At 42.3% G+C, this 26,734-nt stretch overlaps 2 protein-coding genes across 7 annotated transcripts in view; one reads left to right on the forward strand and one right to left on the reverse strand.

Annotated features, from left to right (window-relative positions):
* The window catches only part of VEPH1 (ventricular zone expressed PH domain containing 1), a 99,254-nt gene that overhangs the window by 25,384 nt on the left and 47,136 nt on the right, over positions 1-26,734 (forward strand). For 5 of the 6 annotated variants that reach the window (XM_074592591.1, XM_074592589.1, XM_074592594.1 and 2 more), the window contains 3 exons: positions 13,542-13,708; positions 15,309-15,518; positions 23,120-23,340. In XM_074592591.1, the coding sequence (XP_074448692.1) occupies positions 13,542-13,708; positions 15,309-15,518; positions 23,120-23,340 (598 nt within the window). Of the gene's footprint in view, positions 1-13,541; positions 13,709-15,308; positions 15,519-23,119; positions 23,341-23,599; positions 23,955-26,734 lie in introns of those variants that run through there. The other variant, XM_074592595.1, reaches the window with a different exon arrangement.
* PTX3 (pentraxin 3) lies at positions 2,614-8,614 on the reverse strand. The gene is made up of 3 exons (XM_074591680.1): positions 8,269-8,614; positions 7,327-7,860; positions 2,614-3,934 (listed from the first exon to the last, which is right to left on the reverse strand). Exons 1-3 carry the CDS (start codon positions 8,414-8,416, stop codon positions 3,321-3,323), a joined length of 1,296 nt encoding a protein of 431 aa, XP_074447781.1. The 5' UTR covers positions 8,417-8,614; the 3' UTR covers positions 2,614-3,320.

Here is a 26,734-nt window from a genome sequence, read left to right on the forward strand (position 1 = left end):
AGGTTTTTTGGTATAGTCATAGGGTTAGGAAAAATGGTTAACTCCCACAATTGAAGGTTTCATTGTGACTGTTTCTGCTCGTTTTTGTGTATTTATGTTATTCTACCAGCAGATGTTGCTGTGGACATCAGGTTTGGAAATTCCAGAGTGGAAGAGGGCACTCTGAATAGGCAAAGTGCTTTGTTTTGAGTAGTGGCTTAATTGCACTGTATATAATTTGTATTTCAGGCATGAAAATGTTGGTTTGCAGCAGGCTAAGAACTGCGCTTAAAGACTGAGTGTTTGCTGAAGGGAGAAGGGAAGCAAGAGGATAAGCTGCTAAGGATGGATTTACAAAGCAGTGCGGAGACAAAGGGCCTTGTTCTGGTGCTGCACAGACAGGGCTCAGCCTCATGGCACCACTGAGACTGATAGTAGACTTTGGCCCGTTGCCTGCCAGTGTTTGAGAGCTAACTGGGTTTTTTGATTACTTGGGGCAACTGTTTGGCTGCATGATCAGTTCCTTATCTTATTAGCTAAAAAAGAGCTCTTTAGAAGGAGTGTTTAACTACTTTGTTCCAGTTAGTATGAACTCAGCTTCTAAACATGCAAATGTCAGCCTGTGTTGCTGACAGGCCCTGTGCTGACACCTTCCATCAGCATAAGGGATCAGGCAGATTTATTCCCATTTCCAGGGGAAAGCAGCAAAACTATCCTGCAGTCGTTGATGGCTGCTCCACCTTCCAGAGATGCTCAGGCAAGGCATGTGTGTCTTCCATTCAGCAAAGACTTGTCAGAGAGCAGAACTGGGCTTGGCAACATACTCCAGGTATGCATGTCTTGCACTTGCTGCTTCATTTCTACATTTGCAGTGCAAGAGCAGTGGCTTTTCCATATTTGGAGGCCAAACTCCCCCAAAATACTATTTACTTGGTGTTTTCCAAACAGGAGAAGTAGCTGTTGACAAAGAAAAATATAGTTATGCTAGCAAGGGAAGAGAGAAGCATGCTGATGGGAAGTGACTTGTGATGCTGGGCAGGAGGGGACTAGACTGTGGGAAAGCTTTGCTAGGCCACAGAGGTGATAAAAGAAGAGCAAACCAATTGGAAAGAGTAGAGTTTTCCAGCTGAGTCAGTGAGAATGAAAGGACTGGCTTTGCATTTGGTTATCTGCCAAACCAGAACAGAGATAGGAAAAGGCTATTTCCAAGACAAAGTATTTCAGGTATGAGGTACAGTAAGAACAGCAGCCAGAAAGGACTTGTGGTAATCTTTTTGAGGATTTTTCTTTTTCTGCTGCATTTCACAGACATTTGTTTTCGTTTAATGGAGGGCACTGTATGGAAAGAGGATTTGAGAATGTTTTTGCCCTTGCACAATGTTGGGGCCTCAAGTGTTTTTCTTAACTGAAGGTCTGCTGTTTGGCTGACAGCAGATGAGCAGAGGTAATCTTTCATTGTTCCGTAGTTACGGTTACTTGCACCTATTATTTAGTAAGGGATTTTTGTCATACTTACTACTAAGCATTTATAATTTAGATGCATTTTTATGGCAGGGTAATAGGAAAAATTCTAGCAATTGGAGCAGTTATTTTTACCTTAAATGAACCATGTTGCCTAAACTTTGGAGCAGATCGTATAACTTTAGGTATGAAGCACAACCCCCTTGAATGGCGCAGTAAAGTGGAAATTACCTTGTCATAGCTTTTTCTTACTACTTTTGTATCATGGAAGGAAGGATCTGGTAACTGCATTGTATTCAGGAATACGTATAGCAGCAACATGTCAAGAAACTTTTTGAAGTGCAGTCTTAGGACATCTGTAGAGAATGAGAAAGAGAAGCACGTGAATAGAGCAGAAGTGGGCTGCTTCCAGTGGAAATAACAATTGTTTTAAGTAAGACATTCTCCATGATAACTTGTTCAGAGGCTTCAACAAGTAGTGAATAATCATTCTTGTCATAAATGGTTACATATCCAGAGAATAACTATTCATCATTGTCTACTTCTGCTCTGTTTTCTACACACAAATCACCACCTGTGTCTTGGCTCTCTGCATCTGCTTCTTATGCACTGTGTCCAGCCCTATGAGTTTTTTTGGATTTTGGATAAGCTTGCGAATGTGAGAGAACAAAGCCGCTGCCATCAGTTTTGCCTTGTACGAACCTCCTGTTAGCATCAAACAGTTGGTTACTTTGGATATCTAAATGTATCTTAAAACCAAGTACATCCTTCTCAGGTGGACAGGATTATGCGTGGGGTACTGATTAATTTTTATTTGAGGATATCTCAAAACCAATCCTTCTTTCAGCCTCCATGCTAGCACAGCCTCAGGTCACAACGTGTGTCAGCACGTCAAAGCATCTCTTCTCTACAGTCAACCATGTTCGTGTGGCAAAACTCCTACACTGGCAGATCCTTGCACATGGCACCAGTCACAAGAGGGATTGGTATCATGACGGGCCTCTAAAGCCATCTCTGGCTAATGCTTGGATTTCAGTCCTCTGAGGGTCTCTGTATGAGATGTTGATATTTATGTTCTTTTCCTATGAGCAGCTAAAATTATGCGGTTTAAAACATGGAAAAATTCCCAATTGGTACGTACTTTCAGAGTTTCATGAGAAGTGTGGAAAGTTTCAGTTTAGTAAAGTATCTTTATTTACAGAACAACTTTACAAAAATAATTTCAATAAAATTAATACAAAGTCAATGTACAATATAATACAGCTGCATCTTCTCCAAATGTAACATCAGATTATGATGGGGAATATTACTTTTATATGTTAGGTCAATCCGTGGCATAAATAATGTTTAAACAAGGAGCTAGTTTTGTTATAGTCTACAAATTACTAACAACGATTAATAAACAACACATTTCTTGGCTTATGTGGTTCCTCTGTAAAATTCACATCAGCGCTATAAAAACCAATGACTGGAGGAACCGGAAAGATGCGCAGCCTCGTGTCTGTTCTGCAGAGACTGGTCAGCTGGATACCCAATGTGTTTGTTTCAGCAGGGATGCCAGGAGCACCGTTCAGCTCAAAAATGTCCACAGTGGCACTCATACATCAAAAAACACTACGCTAGAGAGACAGCAGTCGCCTGACCTCAGGAACAGCTTTTTCAATGTCATGCCTTGATGTGTGTTTTTTTCAGTGTTTTGCCAAAACAGCAGGCAGAGATCAAATCCCATTTCCACAGTACCTCATTTTGTAAACTTGCAATGCTAATCTTCCTTGGGATTTCAAGAGACACAGGCTCCTACGGCTCCGTTTACTTGTACGTATTGTCATTCAGCTTTTCATGAAATACGTTCGCTGCTTCAGAAACTGCCTTGCCAGAATTTAAGAAACGTACTGGGCTCCTCCGTACGGCAAAACTTCTGTGACTCCCCACCCAATGATGTTGCCCCTGATGCTGCACGCATCTTCTCCGCTTTGCGCTGCAATCTCTTTGGCGCTGAGCACTCTGTCCCACATGTTAAAGCCAGTTAATTTTCCGGAGAAGGCTAAAGCTTCATCAAATCCACCTCCAATGCAGCAGCCATTCTTTTCTTGACCGATCTGCAAAATCCCTCCATCTGGAATGGTATGAGCGTTGGCGATGTCCAAGGCAGTGGCTGTGAGCTCTCCCTTCACCCACAGAGATGCGGATCCATTCTCTGAGCTCCAGGCACCGCAGAGATGTATCCACTTCCCAGGAACAACTACATTTTTAGCAGCTAACTTGCGCTGGTCACCGCCAACAACAAGTACTACAGACTCCCGGCTGAGATAAAGCTGGATTTCATATGGATTGAACTTGGTTCCATAGGAGAAGACAATAGTTTTGTCCAAAGCCTCAGTCACCTTGATCCAGATACAAGCAGTAAAGGAGTGAAGGGTCATTCCAGCAGTTGGGTGAACGCTCCCAAATATCTTTTTTGAACGCATAGGGAATAGAATTGCTGTTTCACACCCTGAAAAAGTTAGAAAGATTGTTAGGTAAATAAAAACTGGTCTATTTGTACATTAGGACCAGGTAGGTCCCCTGACATAAGCTCACTACTGGGCTCCTCAACGGGATCTGAGAGCTCAGCTCATCCTGTGGGATGTAGGATGCTTTGAAGAAGCTGTCAAATCTGATGGATGAATTTGCCTAACACTATGGCAATGGGTTTAGGGGCTAATCAGGCTGCAGGCACAAGGTTTGTCTCTTCCCTCGCCGCAAAAGTAGCGTATTGTATAGTCCTGTGCTGTGCAAAGTGACGTTGAGGCTTAATGCTGCCCATCTGCCCTGGTGCTTGCCTTGGGAAGTTGGGCTTCCCCAAGGGTCTATGCGGGGCAGGTGCCTTCTGCTCTGATGTGCCTCCCAGGAGAGCTTTTCTTTTGCTGGGTCACCTAGAGAAATTAGCACTTTACATTAGGTAATTGTGTGGGGTTAGTCCTCTCTCTGTTTCATTGAGGTCTTGTTTTAGCCTCCATGGTTTTTTTTTCAGTATGGGGTGATGCAAACAGCAATGTTATGGTGAGGGGATGGGTTCAGTGATCTATCAAATGGCAGCTTTAGATTCTGTGCCATTCCAGGGGTAGTAGTGTCAGGCTGCCGCTGGGGAAACAGAGCCGCAGGGTAGCTGTGTCACCAGCAGTTACGCAGTGTCCTGCAGTTGTCCCATGGGTAACTGGGCAGTGGAGGAGAAGGGGACAGGGGCTACTGAAAAGCAGGGGCAGGGAGCATTGGCAGAAGCTTGCTGAGATGTGTTTGTTTATTTTAATGACTCCTTTTCCTGACCCTGCCTTTAGGGGTCTTGGTCAGTAACTTCCGTGTGCACTGGTTAAACATGGGAAATGTGTAAGATGAGTGACATTTTAAAAACAGTTCATCTCTCATCTCCAATTAATCAACATGTTGATAATAGAAATCAGTTTAGTTAAAAGCACTAGCAGCAATTTATGAAACTCAGAAAAGTAACTGATGATCACTAAACCCAAGCCATTTTTGGTATTCTATGTGCTGTTCCCTAGGCATATATAACTTAATATTCTAAGCAACATAGAGGAAAAAGCAGCCCCCTTCTACAATTAAGCTGGTTCATTTCCTGTTTAAACAAGCTAGAGGATCTAAAATGTCTAAAACGTGTGCGGAAATTTCTGCTTCAGTGAATGAAGGACTCTTTGTGTCCTCCAGGACTGTGGTGCTGTGTTATTTCACAGGCTGCTTCCTTTCAACTTTGAGCAGATTTTACATTTCTTCATTGGCCCTTTTGAGGAGGGGCAGGAGCAGTGAGCAACTGCTGGGGGTACTCCTTAAAATGCTACTTAGGAACGCTATATTGTGAAAAAGCTTTTAATTAGCAAGCTTTCAGGCTTTATTATCAAGGCCTAAGCAAAATTAAAAACAGCCTCACTGAAGAACAAAAAGTGTGATTAGAAAATCCCTCAAGAGTATGGCTGGCAGTAACTCAAGATGTGAGAAATTAAAGTCTGTTGCTAAAAATTCCCTTGAAAAAAGATTTCCAGAGAGAGACTCTGGAAGTACTTAAAATGTATCTTTTAAATTAAAAAATAAGAACACTTTATATAAAACCATGTGGGAACCTGTGGAAATAATCCGGATTTCCACTGATGAGACTGAGATCATTAATGTTGATCAAGTTTTTTACTCTCACCTAGTGCAGAGGAATGGGCTGAGAGGCTGGCCATGTTACACGAGCAAGATAAAGTATGAGATCATGCTTTCTGGAAGGCAAGGTTCACACGTTCGGGGAAAAAAGGAATATACTGTAAGATCTACTCCCAGTACACAAAGATTACTAAAGTGTTGTGATAAATGAAGGAGTAAAAGCAATGTATTTATAAAGCTGAATCCATGCCCTACGTGAAAGGATAGGGTCATGTTAGATTGTGAAACGCTTTGGTGTAAACTGTTGTTATGCTGTGTTTGTGTCGTAATAGGCTTCGGTAAGTTGTAGCCTTTGCTTTGGCAGTTACAAGAAGCGCTCCCCTTGCTCACTGGTGCAAGGGCTCATGCCAGTGGTGCTGCTAAGGGTCACAGACAAGGCTGGTCTAACCACTTATTTGCGCGCAGCCATGGGATTCTGTGCGTGTAGATTTCTGTTGGGTTTTTAAGCTGCAGTAACTTATATTTGTGGAAAATATGGTCATTAAAGACATGTCAATATTTATAAGACACTCAGTGATAGCTATCTGGTAGGCAGCGTTATGTTCCACATAGCTACGTTGTGCATGTAGCAATTTTGCACCCACATTTTAAATAGATGGTGGTCTGTTCTGCCATACCCAAGTTGCTGTAGCTGCTTTTTGGGTGTCACATTATAGTGCACAGAAGAACTGTCATGAAATTTAGAATCATAGAATCGTTTTGGTTGGAAGAGACCTTCAAGATCATCCAGTCCAACCATTAACCTAACACTGCCAAGTCCACCACTAAACCGTGTCCTGCAGCACCACATCCACACATCTTTTAAATACTTCCAGGGATGACGACTCCACCACTTCCCTGGGCAGCCTGTTCCAATGTTTGATAACCCTTTCGGTAAAGAAATTTTTCCTCATATCCAATCTAAACCCCCCTTGGCAAAACTTGAGGCCATTTCCTCTTATCCTGAAATTTGTTCCTTCTTGCCCTTAAATTTGAGTTATGAGCTCATCTTTCTACGGCCACCTTGCTTGCTGACCAATGCAAACATTTTGGAAAGGAAAATAAAAACCCCAACAATACCACAGAGTTACAAATTTTTCCATGCTTCAGGAAATACTCTGTCCTGACAGTTACACGCAGTGGATGTGCCCTCCCTGCTGCAGGAAGCGTGCTTAGCCTGTTGACATCAACGGCGTGTCCTCAGATCTAGCTCTGCTCTTGGGCAGTTGGAGTTGGTAAGAAGACGACAGCACTTGGTTTAGGAAGAGGGAGGAGTGGGTACATGCATGAAGAGAATAGGAGAGCTGAGTGAGTAGTGCATATGTGTAGGAGTAACCAGCTGGGAAGGTAAAAGGTAAGAGAACATAAATTGTATGTTTAAAATATGTTTGCTGCTCTCTGACCGTTTTGATCTGGGAGAGCCTGCAGGAGGTGGGATCCTAGCTGGGTGGCTGCTTTACCCTGTGTAAGGACTTTGATTAAACCCTTCTTTGATCCCACGCTTGAAAAGCTCAGCGCCTATTTTTTTGAGAAGAGTTAATGGGTTTCCTCCCTGTACGTACAGACTGCTCAAAGCTGTTGTGCTGTTCATAAGACTGCTTTGGAGTCATATGCGGAGGAAGGTGCTTAAAAGGATTGTTTTTAGGAAGTCTGTTTGGACAGGCCCTCCAAAGAGAGCTCTCTGATAAAGTATAGCGCATGTGGACTTACCTGCTGGCAGTAGGTGCTGAGCTGCCCATTTCTGTGATGCCTTCAGTTCAGCTCTGGTTTGCTGTAGCTCTTTCCACAGAGAGTTCAAAATGAGATTGTCTCCTCTGGTGGGACTGAATTTATCCTGCTGAAAAGCTGTCTCCTGAGCCTCCGCCTCAGACCTCCTCAGCCAAGCGCTCTCCAGTTGGCCGAGCCTGCTGGACACATTGTGGCTTAGCAGCAGAACGTGCTCAAGAACCTTCCCTTGCTCAGACTCTTGAAGCCTCTTGGCTTCTTCAGCTTGGTCACTGTTCCTCACGAGTGCCTGCTCTACCTGTGACACAATGTGGGAGGTGACTTTCTCAACCGTGGTGGTGAAGGTGCCTGCAAGGTTGGTGGTGAGCTGGCTCAGCTCTGCTTTCAGGGTCTGCAGGTCCACCTTCAGCATCTCATCCATCGCCTGCAGCATCATGTTCTCTTTCATCTGCGAGTTCTCAAGCATGATGAAGAGCTTGTCCCACTCAGTGTGCTCTCGCTGGCAGTCGCACGAAACAGCTGGAATGGAAGATACAGATGTTGCTTTGCTATTCCTTTGTACTTACAGTTTCAAACAGAAGGACAAAATCTGGCTCTGTGCAAGGCTTATGTGCTTTAGAATGTTAGTGTGTTTCCCTCTATATGAAAACAGAAAAGTAAAATAGTGTGTATTATAGCAATTCTAAAACTAAGTGTCATCAGCAGTCTTTTGCAGGAAAACTGAAAAATAAAAGAGTATAAAGCAAATTTTGAGGCATGCCATCCAAGTGCTTTAGCATTTGCTGTCCATAATAATCTACTGGTTCAAGCACATGCTTCTTCCTCTGAAAAAAAATAAATTATGTTTGTAATAATAACTGCTACAAGAGCTAGGCAACAGAGAATGCAATTCTGCACTTAACACAAATTTAGTTTAAATCTACTTACTTTCCTCAGTGCCAAGAACTGGACCTTCAATTTCATTATCCAGATTCACATACATGAGATCATAGTCATCATCTTCATCCAGAACAGAAACAGAAGCCCTGAAAACACAGAACAGCGTAAGCAGAGAAAGTATTTCTTGGGGCCGCATTCTCTAGCTGCTTCCTGCAAATAGCTGGGCTGTCTGGAGCTGGAGTCTAAGTCAGACGTCAGCAGAGACAAGACTGCGAGTGAGACGCAGCGAGCCCCTAATAAATGCTCCGAGAGCCTCGGCTTGAATGAATGAGCAATGCTCGTGCCAGTGTTGTAATAAGAGCACTTCTGACTGTTGGTTTTGGCCGGGAGGAGAAGGGGGCGTGCAGCTTGCTCAATTCCAGCCTTCCAGGTTTGCGCTGGGGGGAAGATGTACTGACTCGTGGAGGGGAAGAAACGGGGGAAGCTGCTCTTGCGAGCGGCCAATTCCCCTTCTGAGAGCAGATTGCTGCAACGTGCAGCGATGCGCGGGTGAGAGCGGGGGATGAAATCGCTTGGAGTTTGCTGCCTACAAGCACTGGCTGCGTCGGTTATATTGTTCTGTGCTCTTTGTGGAAAGGAAAGTGTTCTTTGCAAACTCATTTTGTAGTTGGTATGTGCCAGTACTCTGGAGGGGGTTGGTAGAAAAATAAACGTACCTGGAGTTGGTTTGGATACACATGTATGGTTTAACCTAAATATTGCGACTTTTTTGGTAGTTATGTACAAAAACTTCTATTATATACTAGCAGTTTACTGCTTTAAGCGATGAAGGAGAGCTCATAAAGACAGCTTGTTAGAGTTTTGCTTTTCTAGCCCTAATTATCAATAACAACATCATAATTATATGTGGCTAATACGTTATTGCTAGTGTCTTGTTTCGGGAACGTGTAGATTAGTAGCTGCGTGATTAGAGTTGTTTCTGTTAACTTCGAAAAAACAAAGCAAGGCACTCTTGGATTAGACATTAATCTAGTTCGAAGTATTGTTGTTGTTCTTAATCTGTTTTAAATTCTGGGAGGCTCATCAGTTCAATGGGCCATTAATTATTTCAGAGATGCATTGCTTAGGTGAGATTAGGGGTAATATGGTACAAATTATATATCGGCTATGAAATATTCAGAGAATAGCAAAAAACCCCTACATAATTGCACCTAACTTGCAATCTGTGTTCCCTTTCTATTTGAGTCTCTGGTTTAGCCCCTTATTGCTGGGCACTTGGGTCACAACAGCCCCAGGCAGTGCTACAGGCTTGGGGGAGGAGTGTCTGGAGAGCTGCCTGGCAGAAAAGGACCTGGGGGCGTGTTGGTTGACAGCCAGCTGAATAGGAGCCAGCAGTGTGCCCAGGTGGCCAAGGCGGCCAACAGCATCCTGGCCTGTATCAGGAACAGTGTGGCCAGCAGGACTAGGGCAGTGGTCGTCCCCCTGTACTCAGCACCGGTGAGGCCCCACCTCGAGTGCTGTGTCCAGTTTTGGGTCTCTCACCACAGAAAAGGCATTGAGGTGCTGGAGCGTGTCCAGAGAAGGGCAACGAAGCTGGTGAGGGGTCTGGAGCACAAGTCCTGTGAGGAGCAGCTGAGGGAGCTGGGGTTGTTCAGCCTGGAGAAAAGGAGGCTGAGGGGAGACCTTCTTGCTCTCTACAACTACCCAAAAGGAGGGGGTAGTGGGGGGGATTCAGCCTCTTTACCCAAGTAACAAGCAATAGGACAAGAAGAAACGTCCTCAGGTTGTGCCAGGGGAGGTTTAGGACGGATATTGGAAAAAACTTCTTCACTGAAAGGGTTGTCAGGCATTGGAACAGGCTGCCCAGGGAAGTGGTGGAGTCGCCAGCCCTGGAGGTATTTAAAAGATGTGTAGATGTGGTGTTTGGGGACGTGGTTTAGTGGTAACTTGGCAGCGTTAGGTTAACAGTTGGACTTGGTAATTTTAAAGGTCTTTTCTAACCAAAAGGATTCTAGAATTCTATTCCTATGCTCCTTGTTTCGCCCTATGTATATATGGGTGTTCCTGCCATCATGGGGCTTCCAGCTGCTCTCCTGCAAACACAAATAATAGATAGTAACATTGAAGCAGTGTACTAGTAAACTCAAAAGTTTGGTAAATTAGAGGTGAACATTTTCAGAGAGGTATGTGCCTAACTCGAGTAATCCTGGGGAAAAAAATTAGTCTTGCTGTACGGGCTTTTATCTTTGAATACTCAATTTGGAGTGAATGTCAAAAGACCGCTGTATAGCTTTGAGAGCTCCTTCTGTCCATCTTACATTTGCAGTGTGCCAACAGGGTCTTTTTTTTTTTTTTTTTCCTTCTTTTTTTCTTCCTCCCAAACTCTCTGTGCTGCCGGGTTGGGCAGAGCAGAGATCGAGCACAAGGCAACTTTTGCAATTCGTGTGTGCAGGGAGCATGGCCGAAGCGTGCTCGGGGCATCTGGGGCGGGCTGGCACCATCACAGCCCATGGCTGGGGTTGCTCCTGCCCTATGTGCCTCCTCCCTGCCTGACTCACAGCCTGCCGTGCAAAGCAAAGAGTGTCCCCAACTGTACGTTAGTCTCTGCCTGAATTGCATAATTCCCAGTGTGTGGTCTGCTTGGAAAGTCTGAGAAAATCTGATCTGGAAAGTACTGGGGGTAAGGTTGGTAGGGGAAGGAAGAGGGAAAGAAGGTAATTAAGGAGTTGTGTATAATGTTTTTCCATTCTCAGTCAACAAACATATTTTTCAGGCACTTTATTTAGACTGAGATAGATCAAGGGAGATTGAAAAAAGTTAATTACTTGGGAAGGGGCACAATATCGCCTCTGACTGCTTGAGCTCCGAGTATTGAAAGGTTAGTGAGCTGCATGTGCGTAAATCCCTTAGAAATTGAAAAGGTGTGGCAAACAAACGGCAAGAGGTACCTAGAGCTAACTCAAAACATGAAGATACAAGAAAATAGCTAATTGGCTTGTGCTTCATGACCTTTCTTGAGTTATATGAAGAACAGACATGAACTGTGGTATCTGCTTGGATTGTTTACAAGTTTGTATACGCAGGTTATTCAATTAAAGCAATTGCATGTCAGTGAGGTCTTTTAAGTATCGCTCGAAAGTGATGGGCTTCTAAATTGCCTTTGTTTTTCATTTATCTTGGTTAATGACTATAAACCCTGCAATGTTTGCTGTAGGAAACTGCCCAAATTTACGTTTGTACAAAGTATTTCTGTTCAGAGTAGTTTCATGGCTGCAATCCATCATGTTGTGTCATGTCAAATTACATCACTCCCGTAATACAGCTGATACTTAAAATGGTTGTTTTCTCGGATTGAATAATTAGTCTTAGTTTCCGGATACCTTTCTATCTGTGATATCCCAGCTTAGGCAATAGCATGTCTCAGGTCCGTGGCTGTCTTTCCTCATTTAAAGCTGATAGTTTTCATTCGCCTCTGCTGAATTCCTTCCCTTGACACTTTTACAGACAATGAATGTTGCCCGTCCAGGAACATGGGAATTTCCTCTTTTGCAATTGTTACCGTTGCTGAAATTTAACTGGAGTTTCAGGGCTCTGCTCCATATAAGCAGAAAACTCCCAGTGGAAACTAAACGTGTGCAAGTGCAAAGAAAGGACTTATTTTTCTAAGCACTAAGTTATCCAGAGAAGGAAATAATTTTAGGGTATTCAGTTATAAAATTTTTCAATTTCAAACTCAGATGTGAGTCTAGAAAAAGTTCAAGTAAATGCATTCTCTCACCATTTTGGTTCTAATTTTGCGTGAATAGGTGCTTTGCATAAATCCCACGGTACATTAGCGACACTTGTAAAAGGGGTGACAGTTTTTATACAGATTCCCTTGTAACATCAGGAAGAGATTTGCACAAAGAATGTGGCTAGAAAATGGCCAGAACTGAACAGCTTGCTAATGTGTTTGGGGTAATTCATCAGCAAATATCTTTCCTTTGTAACTGGCCTTTGTGCTTTGTACATAGAACAGAACAAGACAGAAATTTGCCATGTCCATGGGACTAGGGGTGGGGTCTGAGCCTTGCCTTTACAGCAAGCGGCTGTATGGAGGAGGAGGAGGAGGATAGCTAATTGTTGGAAGCCAACTATTCTTCAAGCAGAAGAAATGTTTCAGGATAGGATGCAGAAGTGTGGCTGGCTGAACAGCGCGGAGGCACTCCTCCCAACCATAAGGACCGCTTAGGGATCATTACAAGCTGTTCGACTAAAAGTTGTCTGAACCTGCAATGAATTATATGTTAGTTACTTGGCTCAGAGGTGATGTTGCAAGACCTAACAGTGTCTTGGGGTGCATTTTCTGTATCTGGCGAGAGCACGATGTGGTCTAGTCTGACCCATATATCCTTTTTTTTCTACCATCCATGAAGTGACATGCTTATCTTCCAAAATTACAAAGTTCAGATTTAAATGGGAGAAAAAGCAGCAGGCCAGAAAGCTAGTTCCTATTGGAAACCAAATCCAAAGAGACCTTAAGGACTTTCAAGGGTTTACAAAAGGAGCCATACTACATTGCAATAGGCAGATGTTTTCCATATGTTGTTCAAGTGAAACTTAAATATATCGAGGCAGGCATGTACAGCAACGTGAAGTTATATATTTTGGTATGAGCCTGGGCTTCAAATTGAATTATGCACAGACATCTTAAGAAAATGTGTGAGAGAGGGTTTTGCATATCTTTGTCTGCAGTTGACTCTCTCTGTCTCCTTTCTATTCCTGGAAATGGCATCCTTAACTATTTATGTTCAAATTTACTGTCATGCATGTTTAGTTCTCTTAATAACCAGCTATTCTTTCCATATGCTGCTTATTTAATTTGAAAGTCTGAATCTCAACAAAGGAGAAATATAGCTTTTATGTGTTTTCTAGCTTTCTTTTTTTCTTTTTCCTTTTTTTTTTTTTTTTAATTTAAATCACACTTAGTTTGGTCTAGGAGTCAACAGAGTACCATCCAAATCTGAAAGCTCATTAAGCAGCCTTCTCATGATATTGTACTTCAGGATGAAAATTCTAATTAATAGGATTTTCTTTTTTTTTTTTTTTCTTTTTACACCTACGTTGCTATACCCGCAATGATTTGTTCTACTTAAGTTATTTATTTACCTTCTTGGCCTAGTATATATTTTTCTACAGTGTGTTTTATGCCTCCCTGTATTTGTACTGATGATTCTTGAAAACTGGTGTCTCCAGGGGTGTGCTGATTTTTCTAGAGTTATCTCTTGCTGTGGGATAGGGACATACGTTGAGTCACTGGCCTCTCATTTGCTCCGTTTTAGGGAACTCGATGCTGCTGCGTGTCCTGCCTGCTCTGTATGAGAAGCAACCGCAGCCAATAAACCCCCATCTGAGGGAGCTGGTGGCACTGATGGCTCAGCTGGATCAAGCCGAACAACACCACCTCCTCAGGCTCTTCCAGATTGTGGCTAGGAAGAAAGAACTGGGGGTAAAACCATCTTTGGAAGATCTTACTGCTAAATGCTGCACCTCCTTTTGGAGGAGTTTATTTGTTTCAGATGACTTGGCACAGTCTGTCTGCTAGCTGCTCTCCGAACAGTGAGGAGTCCCATAACATGCATGACAGTGCTTTCCTACGATAATTCCCCATGAATTCTTTAATTTCATTCCAAATTTTCCATCTAATCATAAAGAGAACATAACAATGACTCTGCTGGACCAAAATGTTTGTGTTAAACCAGTTTTCTACTTTTTTGGCTCTTTTTCTGTCAGCTGAGCATGAATTCGCTTAACTACGTTTCCGTCAGAATATATGAAATGTATTAAATTACATGTCAAGGAAAATAAAAATTAGTAAGGAATTGATTGGGAGTGAGATGTAGGTTAATTAAGGCAAAATATATCATGATTTGCAAATAGCATGTCATCGACAGCACCCAGTGCATTAGAAAAAGGCACAAAACTACTACCTGCTTTGTGAATTTATGAAATTCATAAAGTCTTTGGAAAAGAAGAGTCAACAGTAGTTAGTATCTTTCCCCGGGTAGCCAAGGAAACTTTATCATAATACGTAGTCCCAGATGAAATAGAGATCCTTTCAGAAGCAATGACTTGTCAGCTGGAGGAGGCTGGGGTGCACCACTGGCTGTTGTGGGGCTCCGTGCTGGCGTTGCTTTGTGGTATCATTATTACTATCATTATCATTTATTACTACTATAACATTATCATTTACTACTACTACAACAATTTATTCAGCCACCCACCTGCAGTGTTTTGCCAGAGCGATAGGTATCGTCTTGCTAAAACTGATGACCCTCAAAAAAAAAAAAAAACAAACCAAAAAACCAAAAAAACAACCAGAAGAACGAGGCACTTTATACTCCATTTCTGTGTTGAAATGTCTTTTACACAGATGCAACAGTTTCTCTGAATCAGAGGTGTATTAGTGTACATGTGTGTTTATATAAAAAATAATCATGCAGTCAATAGTTGTACACACGGTATCCTGTTTGTAAGATGATTTTAAGGACTATACCCCTTCAGCCTCTTGAAAATTGTGGTGTTACAAGACATGACAACTTCCCTAAAGCATTTTTTTGTGCAGTGAGGATCTTGCCTCTTATTTTTCCCTCTCTTCCAGCTATTAACATTGTCACGTTATTTAGTTTCCGGTAGAACCCAAAAATTTCTACTAGTACTTTAATTTATTGTTGGGGAAGGCTAAGTCCTATGTTGTTTTAATTAAAAAAAAGTATAGGACTGGCCCAGAGCAAAGGAAATATTTTGGTGAGGGTTTTTTTTTTTTTTTTGTTCTTTTTTAACAGTTGGGCATTTCCTTACTTACATATGCATAACTGCAATATTTCAAGGCTACAGCTTACCCTTATTCCATATGTTGAACTGAACTTTGATTGACCTCAGCAATAGCTCTGTGCAAAGGTCAGCAAGGGCGGAAGGCTATTTTACTAAATCAAATTCTAGTGTTTTATTTTTATCACCCCAATGTACAGTACCTCTTTTGGTTATACGTGTTCACAATTAAAAAATATATTCACAGTTTGCTTCTGTCTGATTTTTTTTTTTTATAGGTGCTGAAAGAGTGTATTCCGTTTCTATTTGGACACTTGAGAGACCCTAACCATAGTGACATTATTCTAACCATACTTACAGAAATAGCAGGCTATGAACCAACAGCCTTAGCCACTTTTCTTCCGATGCTGAAAGAAATTGGTGAGAATTTTCCGAGTTTGATTGGGCAAACAGCAAAGATCTTTGGAGCTGTTGGACGTATTGATGAGGTAAGTCTAAAAACAAAAGCAGTTGGTTGGTTGGTTTTGGGGTTGGATTGTTTAGGGTTTTTTCCTAAATCTTGTATAAAGTAATACATCTAAGTATTCCTTTCTTCACAAGTAACAAAACTACCCTACCAAAACGTATTCCTAGTCAGAAGACCATGGTAGGTCTAGACTGTAAAACCAGTATGGCTATAGGAGAGTAAGTACCACAAAACTCGGATGTGGTATTTTAGTGTCTGCGACTGCCCTTCAGTCTTCTAACCAAGGAACAGTCACGTAGTAACGGGTCTCTGTAGAAATGGCGTGGAGGTTAGCGGGAAAGAAAGAAACTTTCTAAAAGAGCTTAATGAGCATGAAAAAGATGAATATTTAAATTCTCATAACTGTAAAGATAAATATATAAATTATTATTATTTACTGCGTATCTAATCTCTGCACATATATGTTCTGTTTATATGATTTGTCTTTTTATGGAATTGCTAAAACTCCTGTTCGATAAAAACACATAATTGTCATTATTCCAGTGGCTTAGCTAAGTTAGGTTGCAGTGTTACCTATATGTGAAATGAAAGGCAGAGAAAAAGAAAGGCATATTTTGCACGCTCTTTGTATGATATCATATTTTAGATGCATATAGCCTTCAGGAATGTTGTAATCATGCTGTGAAATATGAACTTCCTCATATAGTGCAAGCCAGATATTTTGGCTTTGTAGCCGTAGTTAACTGGATACTTCAGACAAATGTCTTTATAATGAAAAGGGCCAGTGGTGATGCTGGGCTTAAGCCTCATCACAGGAACATCTTGGTCTGGGATCTGACCTAATGGGAACATTATGCCTAAAAGGGATTTACAGTGACAAACTCTTAAAAAAATTATGGGAGCTTCATGGCAGCCTAATGAATTTGCATGGAAGTTTTTGCTTTAGTCATAACTGTGTGGTCTGGATGCGGGAGTGATGTTCACATAACCCAGGTGCCATGACCACACTCAAACACACTGTACAGAGACCCTGAGCAGCTCTCAGGTCCCAGAGCCCCCTGCCCTCCCCAGAATACCAGCTCCAATGAGCAGCCCAAAGGTCCCTCTGTCCCCAGCAGCGAGGGATGCTGCTCATGAAGATCCAGTGTTAGCCCTGTCCCACTGGGACTGGGAAATGCCTTAGACCCCGACGAGACCCATCTTACTCTGCTGCTATCCACTGCTCCTAAAAATACAGCCTGGAGGAGATTACCACCATGAGCTTGTCAACTACCTGTTTGCTCAAGACCTTGGGTGTCGTGAGGACACCAAACTGGTTAAACTTACTTATCACATGTCATGATTTTTGATGAGATTTTATTTTCATTCCGAGGTATGAGCTTATGTGTCTTTCACCACTGTTAATAAGCATTTTCCTTCCACATCAAATCATTGTTCTGTAAAGGCAAAAATAATGTTCTGCTGAATTCAAAGAGTTTCTTGTAAATAATTCAAATTTTTATGTCTGTGGCAAACCTCAATTATATAGCAGAAAATGAATGATATGTAATACCATTTGCTGAAGTGTGGCACTGTTGCCTGCCGTACAGTAACCTGGATAATTCATTTCAGCAAAGAACTGAATCCTGCCGTTTCTGTGTCCTTTCAGTGATCATTGAGGTAAAACTTGCACTAAGTCAACTGGAGTTTGTCTGTGTCAAGGGCGACAGGTGTCTGATCGCAGTGGGTACAGCATAGGAAGACACTATACTTGCAATTTCTACTGATCTTGAGCTTTATATTAATTTAAAATGCAATTCATCTTGTAAGAATCAAAACCAGATTTGGTTTGGCTTTGTAAGTCTTATTTCTGTTGGGGGGAGAAGCCAAAAATCACATTTGAAGACTGTGAGCCAAATTAAGTTTGTTGTTCTCTCCTTGTTTACTTACATCACCCCAGCAAAATTTACCTTTGTAAGAACTGCAGCTGACCATGTTTAATTCTGCGTTTAGGACTTAAGAGTCAACATCTCCTAGAAGCTTTACAGCTTATAACTAGCTAATCCTCAAATGAGCATAGCTGGGATCACAGTTTAAGGATTTAATTTGGATTCTGTATTTTAGCATGTTGACCCAGCTCTTGCCATTTGAGTGTCTCTGAGGCTCCTTTTCTGCTGTGTTCTGCTATTTAGGAGGGACAGAATTTATTTTGCTTTATTTTGTTACTGTTTTATACCAAGAATAAGCAAGCAACCAGTTGGACATGTTGGATTTCATGTATTGTTGGAAATTATAGACTACAGCAAAGTTTACAAAGAAATGATTTACAGAATATTTTCTCCTTATATATTGTAATCCATTGGTTTGTGTGCATGCATGTAGCTACCAAGTGTTACACGCGCAGCTTGGGCAGGCCTGCATTGAATAATTAGTCTCCAGTCTCTCTCTTGTAAGTGTTGAGTAATTGGCATTACATCCCGTGTCGTATGCCTTATTTTTCTCAGGAGCTGTGAGCTGCTGATGGAGCAGCAGACTGCATTCCAGCCCGCTCTGCCTCCACGAATGCCACTTGTTTGCAGAGATGGCTTTTTTTTTTGCGTGTTTGTAATGGGCTCTGTTTTAGTGACATCCGGGAGACCTTTCACTAGATACTCAAAAATATTGATAAAAGCAATATGCAAAGGATGCCAGAGATGAACTTTCCCATGTGAGACAAATGGCTCCTCTCCTCTTGTGTTCTAAAAAATATCCAAATAATGGAAGAGCTGCCTTGATTGAAATGTCTAAGTAGTTACCAGTGCTCTGGTGACTTGATTTTGTTTCTGCGGTCACCTTTGAGCTGTAACAGTCGTGAGGCTGCTAAGGGGTCACGCTGAGCTTGATGGTGATTCTCCCTGCACTGAGGCTACCAGAGGCTCCTGCCACCAGTGCCAGGCTTGCACAGCACTGTCACCCAAACACAGATTACACATGTTGAAACCTCACCACTGGATCTTCTCTGGAGGTTGTCCCCACTCTGTCCTGTCTCCTCTGTGCTAGGTAGAGGAGCCAGGGTGGCAGAAAGGGGCTCTTAACGCTGTGCCTCAAGCCAGGGAGAACATCTTGGTGAGAAAACAAAGGCAAGGTCTCCAGGTAAGGAGGTGTCCAAGCACAATGTCCAGGAGCTTTAGGCTGGCCTGGGGACCAGGTAGATCTCGGGCACTGTCTGCAGAGCCCTGGTGCCCCAGCCCAGTCTGGCAGCTGCCTCTGCCAGCACTGCAGCTCTTTTCTGGGTGCCTCCTGCCTTTCCTTGGTGGGGTGCAGAGTCACTATTGCTCTCAAAGAGCTTGAATGTGTTTCTGGAGGCGCCACGCTGCCAGTTCAGTTATTCCCTCTGCTATGAATTGTGCAGAAAGAGCCTTAAAATGTGCTTGGGTGATGGCTGGGCGTTGCATGCTGGAGCCAAGGCAAGTCACTGTTTTGGGTGCAACTCCTATGGTAGAGTTGCTGAGGTGGGCTTAAAGTTTCCCATTTTCTCCTTGTGGAATATGTTTGTTTCATGATGTGGGATGAGGTCTGCTCCCCTCATCACCTGGACATTTTCACATAGTAAGTTCCCTCTTCCTTCATAGACATTGTAACCGATGGTCTTTCTCTCGCCTTCTACTTGTGAGATTTGTCTCTTTACCCTAAGGATTTTATATTTTATTTCAGGTACCTTGAGTGCTTTGTGGCCTGCAGTTCTGTGGGCGTATGAGGAGATAGTTTGGCGGGAACTTCGTTGGTCCATAATTGCCTGGGGTTGCAGCAGACCAGACATGGTGACTGAAGGGTCTTTGCGGCTCTTGTGTGTTTAGTAACACAGTGGGTCTCTCATGCTCCTCCTTTTCCTTGTAAAGGTTTTGTTTGATTTATTCTGGCAGTTTCTAGTGCAGATTTTGCTCCCACCCTATCATGAACCAAGAGACAGGTCGCGTCTCTGGATGTTCCCATGCAGATCAGGCTTCTTGAAAGGGCAAAAAAAATGCCTTTTTGAACACACCATGGATTTCACTGATGTATGGAGCATCACTCACTGCAATGCAGGCAATCAGCCTGCGATAAAATAACTAGAAACACATCTGGCATCATAAAAGCTGGACAGATCTTAAAGGCTCAGTGTATAACAATGAGTACACCCACAAGAAAGAATTGAAATAGTACTCCGATCTATAAGCATGACTACTAAATTACAAGCATTACTGCAGCCAGTTAATTTATTTAGATGAGGTCCAAATAGAAACATGCAAGCAGCAAAATAGTCCCTGCAGACATATGTGCTGCTGATGGTCTCGCCTTGCAGCCCGCCGTGGCAATGCCTTCCTGGAAACCTCTCTTGTCACTTCTCCCCCTCCTCCTTTTCCTGTAATGGCGCCGTGTTACAGATATGCCGCTGGCTCTTACTTATAGATGTGCATCAGCATCCCCTTCCCTGCCAAGCAAAACAAGTGGGAAATGAAATGACAGTGGTAGTGTTGGAATTTTATTCATTGACATTTTATTTCACTGGGAGGTTTAGTTGGGCAAAAGATGCAGCAAGGCTTGAGGCCTGACCCTTTATGGTATAGATTGCAGATATGAACAGAAAATCCTTTCTGCTGGCTTCTAGAAGCAACCTCTTGTGCTTTCACTGAACTGCACTCTCCACCTTGGCAGTTCAGGCAGACCCCTGGAGAGATGAGAGGTTTGGCTGAAAATAGATCCCTTCATTTTAAATGTTGCCCCCTTGTTTATACACGCCACTTCTGCTGATGTCAGGGACAGTCTCATGGGTGAAGTTGAAATCAGAACTTGTGCCTCAACCATAAATTTGTGCAAAGCAAAACACCATCTTGGGGCATAGGTCATTCGAACATTTTAATAACTTTTTTTCCAATAACTGTATGTTTTGAACCAACTGGAAATCAGAGTTACTTCGGAAAGCCTTGTGATCTCTCTTTGTGGTCTCCTGAACCTGATTTTAAAATAAAGTAAAATACTTTGCCATGCCTTATTGCTCATATTTTAGATCTTCACCTACTGGCAGATGTAATGCCATAAAGCGCAAGGGATGCTTATGAAAAAATACATGAATACATAAAATAAGCATTGTTAAAATAACAATGGGTTACGTATATATAAATAGGCTTTCTGAAAATTTTTGGATAAAATTGTGGGAGGAATAATGACTGCTTTCATGTTGAGCTATTTTGCTGTAATTTTGTTTTGTATAACAGTTACATATTATATTACTCAGTAGAGTTTATTGTTCTTTTACCTCACTCCAGGCGAGTAGCAGCATTTCAGCATGGCTGGAGACACTCCAGCTGGACCAAAGTGACATGAAAATGGTCAAAACTTCTCCTCTAGTTACGTCTGCTGCACAGTTTGTTTAGGAAACAAAAATGTGTTTTAAATGTTAATTGAGCCCTGTGTTTATCTCTTGGAGGGGGGATTGTCTTCCAAATAAACTAGTGAGTATGTACCAAAAAGTCAACCTCTTTCAAACCGTGGAGAAAAAAAAGCTCATTCTGTCACACCAGCCCAGCCCAGATGAGGATGTAGCTGTAGTTTTTCCCCATATGGCTGAAGGGAAGCAATTTGTCTGATACGCTTTTCTCATTTATCTCTGTCATGACACAGTGTAGCAGATCCTCTTTTGCTTAAAATAAGTTGACTTTTTCTTCAAAAAAATGTCTCGCTTGTGATGCTTGGGCCATGTTCTTCCGAAGCCCCCCATGTATTTTTATGGCCCAGCTGTACTTGGAATCAAACTTTCAGCAACTTTTTTTCTCTCCTGTTACACGGTCCCGGAAGAGCCCAGGTAATAATGCTACTGCCCTGCAGCTTGAGGATGTGTGTGGCACACCACTTCCACTCCTTTTCTGCAAACCCTTGGGAAGAAGAGAATTTTTTATTTTCCTAAAGTGTCTTTGTTTGCATTTCAGCACAGGGTCTAAATATTTCCTAATTTCTATAACAATCTGCTGAGCACCAAGTGGGTTTCACTGAGCAGAGCCATACCTGGTTACCCTGGTGGAGGATCTGATATGAGCTCCTGAGTTAATTGCTGCTTTCTCTGCTGCTTTTCCCACTTAGATATTTTTAGGACTGTGGAACCTAATACACTTGCGACAATTATCATAAAACAGGGGAACCCTAATGCATTTCTTTACCTTTGGGGTTTGTGTTTTAGTATGTGAATTTGTACATATACACACAGAAATAGTTGGAAGTGGAATTGTGTGCCCTTGCCAAGCAGAGATGATAAAGTATCTTTGCTAGAAAATATTCGCATGTTTAATATTATGATCTGAAACAGCCCCTTTAATCCTAATTTGTGGGGGATGTGATCTCGCTGATAAATTGGTGAGATCACATCCCCCTGATAAATTGGCTAGCAAAACTTTGGCTACAGAGGGCGTATCAGACTTCAGTGCGTTGGCAGTGATTGATACAGCTGCCAGGCAGCGCCTTATCGCCTGTGATGAGATCTTAAAATGAAATCTCATTTTAAACTTCTCCTTGTTGCAGCGTTAGTCAGAGGTCTAATCTGAGTGTTGCTCCAAAATGAATTGCTATGAAAGAAGAGAACCTCCCCTGTGATTTACAAGGTACTTTAATCTCTCGCCATTAGCGAGAAGAGGTGCTGATAGTCCCTCGCTCCTGCCTGCTGCACCTCGCTCCTCTGCCAATGCAGTGCCGGAAGAGTCACACTAAGTCTGGGTAGCACCAGTGACGACAGGCTCTTAGGTGACACTGCTCAATATAGCAAACCAGCAACACCCAATGGGTCCAGAAAGGAAGTCGTGACTGGGAAACATTCTATGGTCTGAAAAATAGATGTTTGCTCCTGGCTAAGTATTTGTAACAGCTAATGGCATACGCAGAATTCACTGCAATTGCCTGGTGACACTTGATTATTTGCAGTTATGGAGAGTAACATGGACAAAATTAAAATCTGGAAATTAGCCCATTAATACAGTGAGATTGTAACAAAGACACAAAAACACAGTCAGTCATGGGTCATGCAGTGCCACAAACCACTGCAGACCTGAGCCATGGGGTCCGCTCCGGGCTGAGCTCAGGTCTTCCAGCAGGTTATAATGGGTTTGTGTCTGTGCTAATACCTCCGTGAGCTCCATGTGCAACAGGTCGTGTACAAACATGAGGAAAAAGACCCCGGGGTAGAAGACCCTGTGAACTGGAGCAGCGTGTGTCAGCGCTTGGGCCCTTGCGAGAGAGTTTGCCTGCCACAAACAGCACAGAATAAAGCAAAAAACGGGCATGGAAACTGGGTATATGGAGGTGAAGTAGCTTGGCCAGGCTCATAAGGCTGATCAAAGATGAAAGGGGAGCTAGGTCTGCTGCTGGTGTTCTGAGCGATCAGCCAGGCTGATCTACCACCCTAGAGCAATGCAGAACCCTCCAAAGAGGCTTTATGGATTCTGACTCTAGTGTAATGTCGATAGTACACAAAAATAAATTCTGTGCTTGGTGCACTTGCCTTTTTATTAGTTATCGTGGGGTAGCCACTATTCCCCAATGCCAATGATTTAATCAGTAGCATGCACACAAACCTCCCTTGCACAAGCAAACAATTAAATAATTTGTTTAAAATTGGTTTTGTCTCCTTGTGTTGTCTAGGAGCAAGCCAGAATATGCCTGATGTATCTGGTGAACCAGCTGGCCAACATGGAGCACTCCTTTCACCATATTCTTTTGCTGGAAATTAAGAGTCTCACTGACACCTTCTCGAGCATCTTGGGCACCCAGAGCAGAGATATCTACCGCATGAGCAACAGTTTCACTGCCATAGCCAAGCTCCTTGTCCGACAGCTAGAGAACGACAACATGTCAGGAGCCAGGTAAAACTGGGTTTTGTATGATAAAGCCACAGCCATGTTCATGGCTGCGTGAGGCAGTATAAACTTATTTTAAATATATTCAAGTTGTGATGAATGAACAATCGGCTGAAAGTAAGACGTACTGTAGTTCCTCTAAGTTGCTATATTGACGTTTTCATATTGATCTTGGAAATCTCTCTTGTATCATTCCATATATGCTCATTCAGCTGTTGGATTGTGTTACTTATGGGGTCAGATAAGCGTATAAAATATTTTACAGGCACCTGATGGACAACATCCCTACTTGTGGAAGTATCTTGAGGTATGCATTTCAAATGCAAGCATAAGGATGAGTGACACTAAAGCAGGAATCTGTAATTAAAGGGTGACAGTAAGAGCTGTGGGTGCACTGCAGAGACCAGCTCCATGCTACCAGGCAGAATCACCTCTGAACATCATACAACAGAAATTGCGTTATTTGGCACTGAAGAATAAAGAAGCTGTTCAAGTTTTAGCACTTAAAGAATAGGAAGAAAACCATGTCTCAGATAAGTAGACTAAAGCAATCTAAAAAGCTTCAGTTAAAAATAAATCAGTGAAATCAGGTTACGCAATTATCAAGATAACCACTGAAGCTGATGAGAACAATGACTGGCATAGCTCTCTGATAAAGATTTGCTAAAAGAAAGTCTGAAAAATTTTTCTCAAGCTTGTACAAAAGGATGTTCTGCTCACTCATCTTCTTTTAAATGAGCATCCTAAGGTTAAAGCATTGGGAGTGTTGCTGTATTTGTCACAGTAAGACTGTATTGTTATTTAAATATATGGTAGTAGTCACTTTTAATAGGGGAGAGATTTATAATTAGCATTGTGTATACTGAAATAGGTCAAGAGAGCACAAAGGAATAGTAATTCTGTGATAAAATTTAACACAGCTGTCAGAAAACTCATAACCATGAAGGACAGCCTTGGAGACAGGCTTGCGGAGTTGGAGCCAAAACATTGAGGTCATTCAAGAAACAATTAATTGGTATCCTGGAGAGAGTTAAAACTGAAAAAGGAGAGGAACCTTGATATAGTCCCTCATTTTACAAGGCTGTAAGAAACGTCTGAACTTCACCTGGTGGCAGAAACCTCTGCTGAAATCGAGCCCTTGGCATTCGTTTTATGAAAAGTTTCAATGAAGACAGTGAAAAAGCCTAAGTGAAGATAGCACAGTGAGCATGAAATGACATGCGTGTTTCCCAAACTAGTCAAGTTCAACCGTGAAGGAGAGTATGCCAGATGTCACTTAATGAAGGGGACCAGAAGGGTGTCATGTGTTCTGGGAACTGCAATGAAGCAGGACAGGAATGCAGGCTTCAGTAACACAGCATAATAATTATTTACACAGCCCAGTGTGGTGTCTTGATTTATGGTAGAAAAATTGCTTTATTTGCTAAAATGTTGATATTCCTATTCTTTATCATCTTTGCTTAACATTTATCTCTAGAGATGATAAAAACAGTAAAAAAAAAAAAGACGTTTTCATTAAAATGTTGTTGCTGCGTTTCCCCATTTCTCTCTAAAATTCCCCTTTGTTAAGGACTTGCTTGCTGAGGAGTAGAAGCTTCTTCATCTGCCTGAGTGTAGTTACAGATGCAAATACTGTTTGGGTGGAGAGGCTGGGGGAAGAGAAGGGAGGAAATGATAATAATTTTTTGTGGATTTTTCAGAAAGCATCCTTATTTTCCTTCAGGAAAAAAACTCTACTGATTATACTGAGCATGAAAGGAAAAAGAGCTTCGGTTGTTTGCTTGTTTAAGTTGTATTTGCTTCCAGGTACCAACACAGCCATTCATATAGGCAAATGAAAATGTAACTGCTGTCTTTGGAGCATGACCATTGCCATGGGTTCAGGGGACCAGACTCTGGAGGGCAATACGTGCGGGAGACCATGCAAATGCACCCAGCTCATTCCAGGGCTGCAGTGGAGCTGCTCAGAGTTTATTCTGGTTTGAGGATGGGCAGAGTTTGGCCTTAAGTCTGCAGCAGAAGCAACTTAAAATAGACTTTTCTCCACACTATTTGTTTTGTTGTTATCAGTTTTTAACCTTTCTGTTGCATAAACTGCTTCTTTTATGAGATGGGATGGTCCCTGTGATACAGCTGTGCTCGCCATGAGGCGGGTGCGAGCATAGCCTGAAGCGATGGGAAGGAAAACCTGTTCCTGGTGCTCCTCAGGGTAGGGAACGGTGTCCTGGGACATGTCTGCCCCGCACGGAGCTGTCTCGGGCCAGTGGCAGGGCCTGGACCCTTTCAAACAAACTTTTCTGAAATTATTTCTTATTCTTCGTCTGCCTCTTGATTTTTTTTATTTATTTTTTTTTAATTTTATGTGTTCCTGCTTCATCTGCCTAATCCTTCGTGACCCCGGTTCCCTGTACGCTTGCGGCTGCCATCATCTTGTTATCGCAATGTGGCTATCAGATCAGAGCAAGACACTGATTTTTCACAATTACAATTTGTAGGTATTCTTTGGGTTTACAATTCAGGCCTGAATCAAACATAGTATCAGCTAAATCAGACAAGAAAAAGTATGGAGCAACACTTAGGGATAAAATGAGAGTTCTCCACTGTTTTAAGCGGTGTTTTTTCTGACTTGTGCATGGGGCTGGTTCAGACATCGATGTGGAAATTCCCTCCTAGCTCCAGAGCTGCTGCAGTTGCTGAACTGTAGGGCTTTTTAAAGAGTAGCAATCCAGAGTATTTATGCTGTGAAAGGAAAACAGGATTTAAAAATGTGTGGCTGGATTATAACCATTCCTTCCAGAATCATGTGTTTACATAAGAAGAAACTGGTTTCTTCAGAGTGATGGCTGGCTTGGAGTTGTTCGACACAGGGAATTTTACATGCAGTTAGTGGAGAGTGTAATTAAAACCATGCGATGCTCTGTTGCCCCTTACTGTCACAAAATTGCAAGTTATTCAGTCTCAGAGGTGCTTTTTAAGAACACATACAGAGATTTAATGGACTGATCCAACCTAGAAGCATAGCATGACCAACTAAAAGAAGGCAAGAAAGGAAAGGAAGGAAAGAAAGGAAGGAAATTTAACGACGCTTTCAAGCCATCATTCTGGGTAGGAACTGAGCATAACAGGCTCTACCAGTGCTACTCATTTTAGTGCAGTGGCTGGATGAAATTATCTCCTCTCCTTAAAGGAGCACATGGCATCATAGAGCATTCTTTTACTATTGTTTTACCTTTCATTTTCCAGAGTATTTGTCCTTCTTCAAATCAACATTTGTAGTGGTAAAGAGAGCTGTAATGGCATCTAAGACTTTCCAGTGTTGGTAAGGGACTATGGTGTGATTTAATTCAGTGTGGACTCCAAGAAGCCTGTCTGCATGAAGCATCCACTCCCCTTGCCACTC

Source organism: Larus michahellis, chromosome 6 (genome assembly GCF_964199755.1).
Source record: "Larus michahellis chromosome 6, bLarMic1.1, whole genome shotgun sequence".
NCBI lineage: Eukaryota > Metazoa > Chordata > Aves > Charadriiformes > Laridae > Larus > Larus michahellis.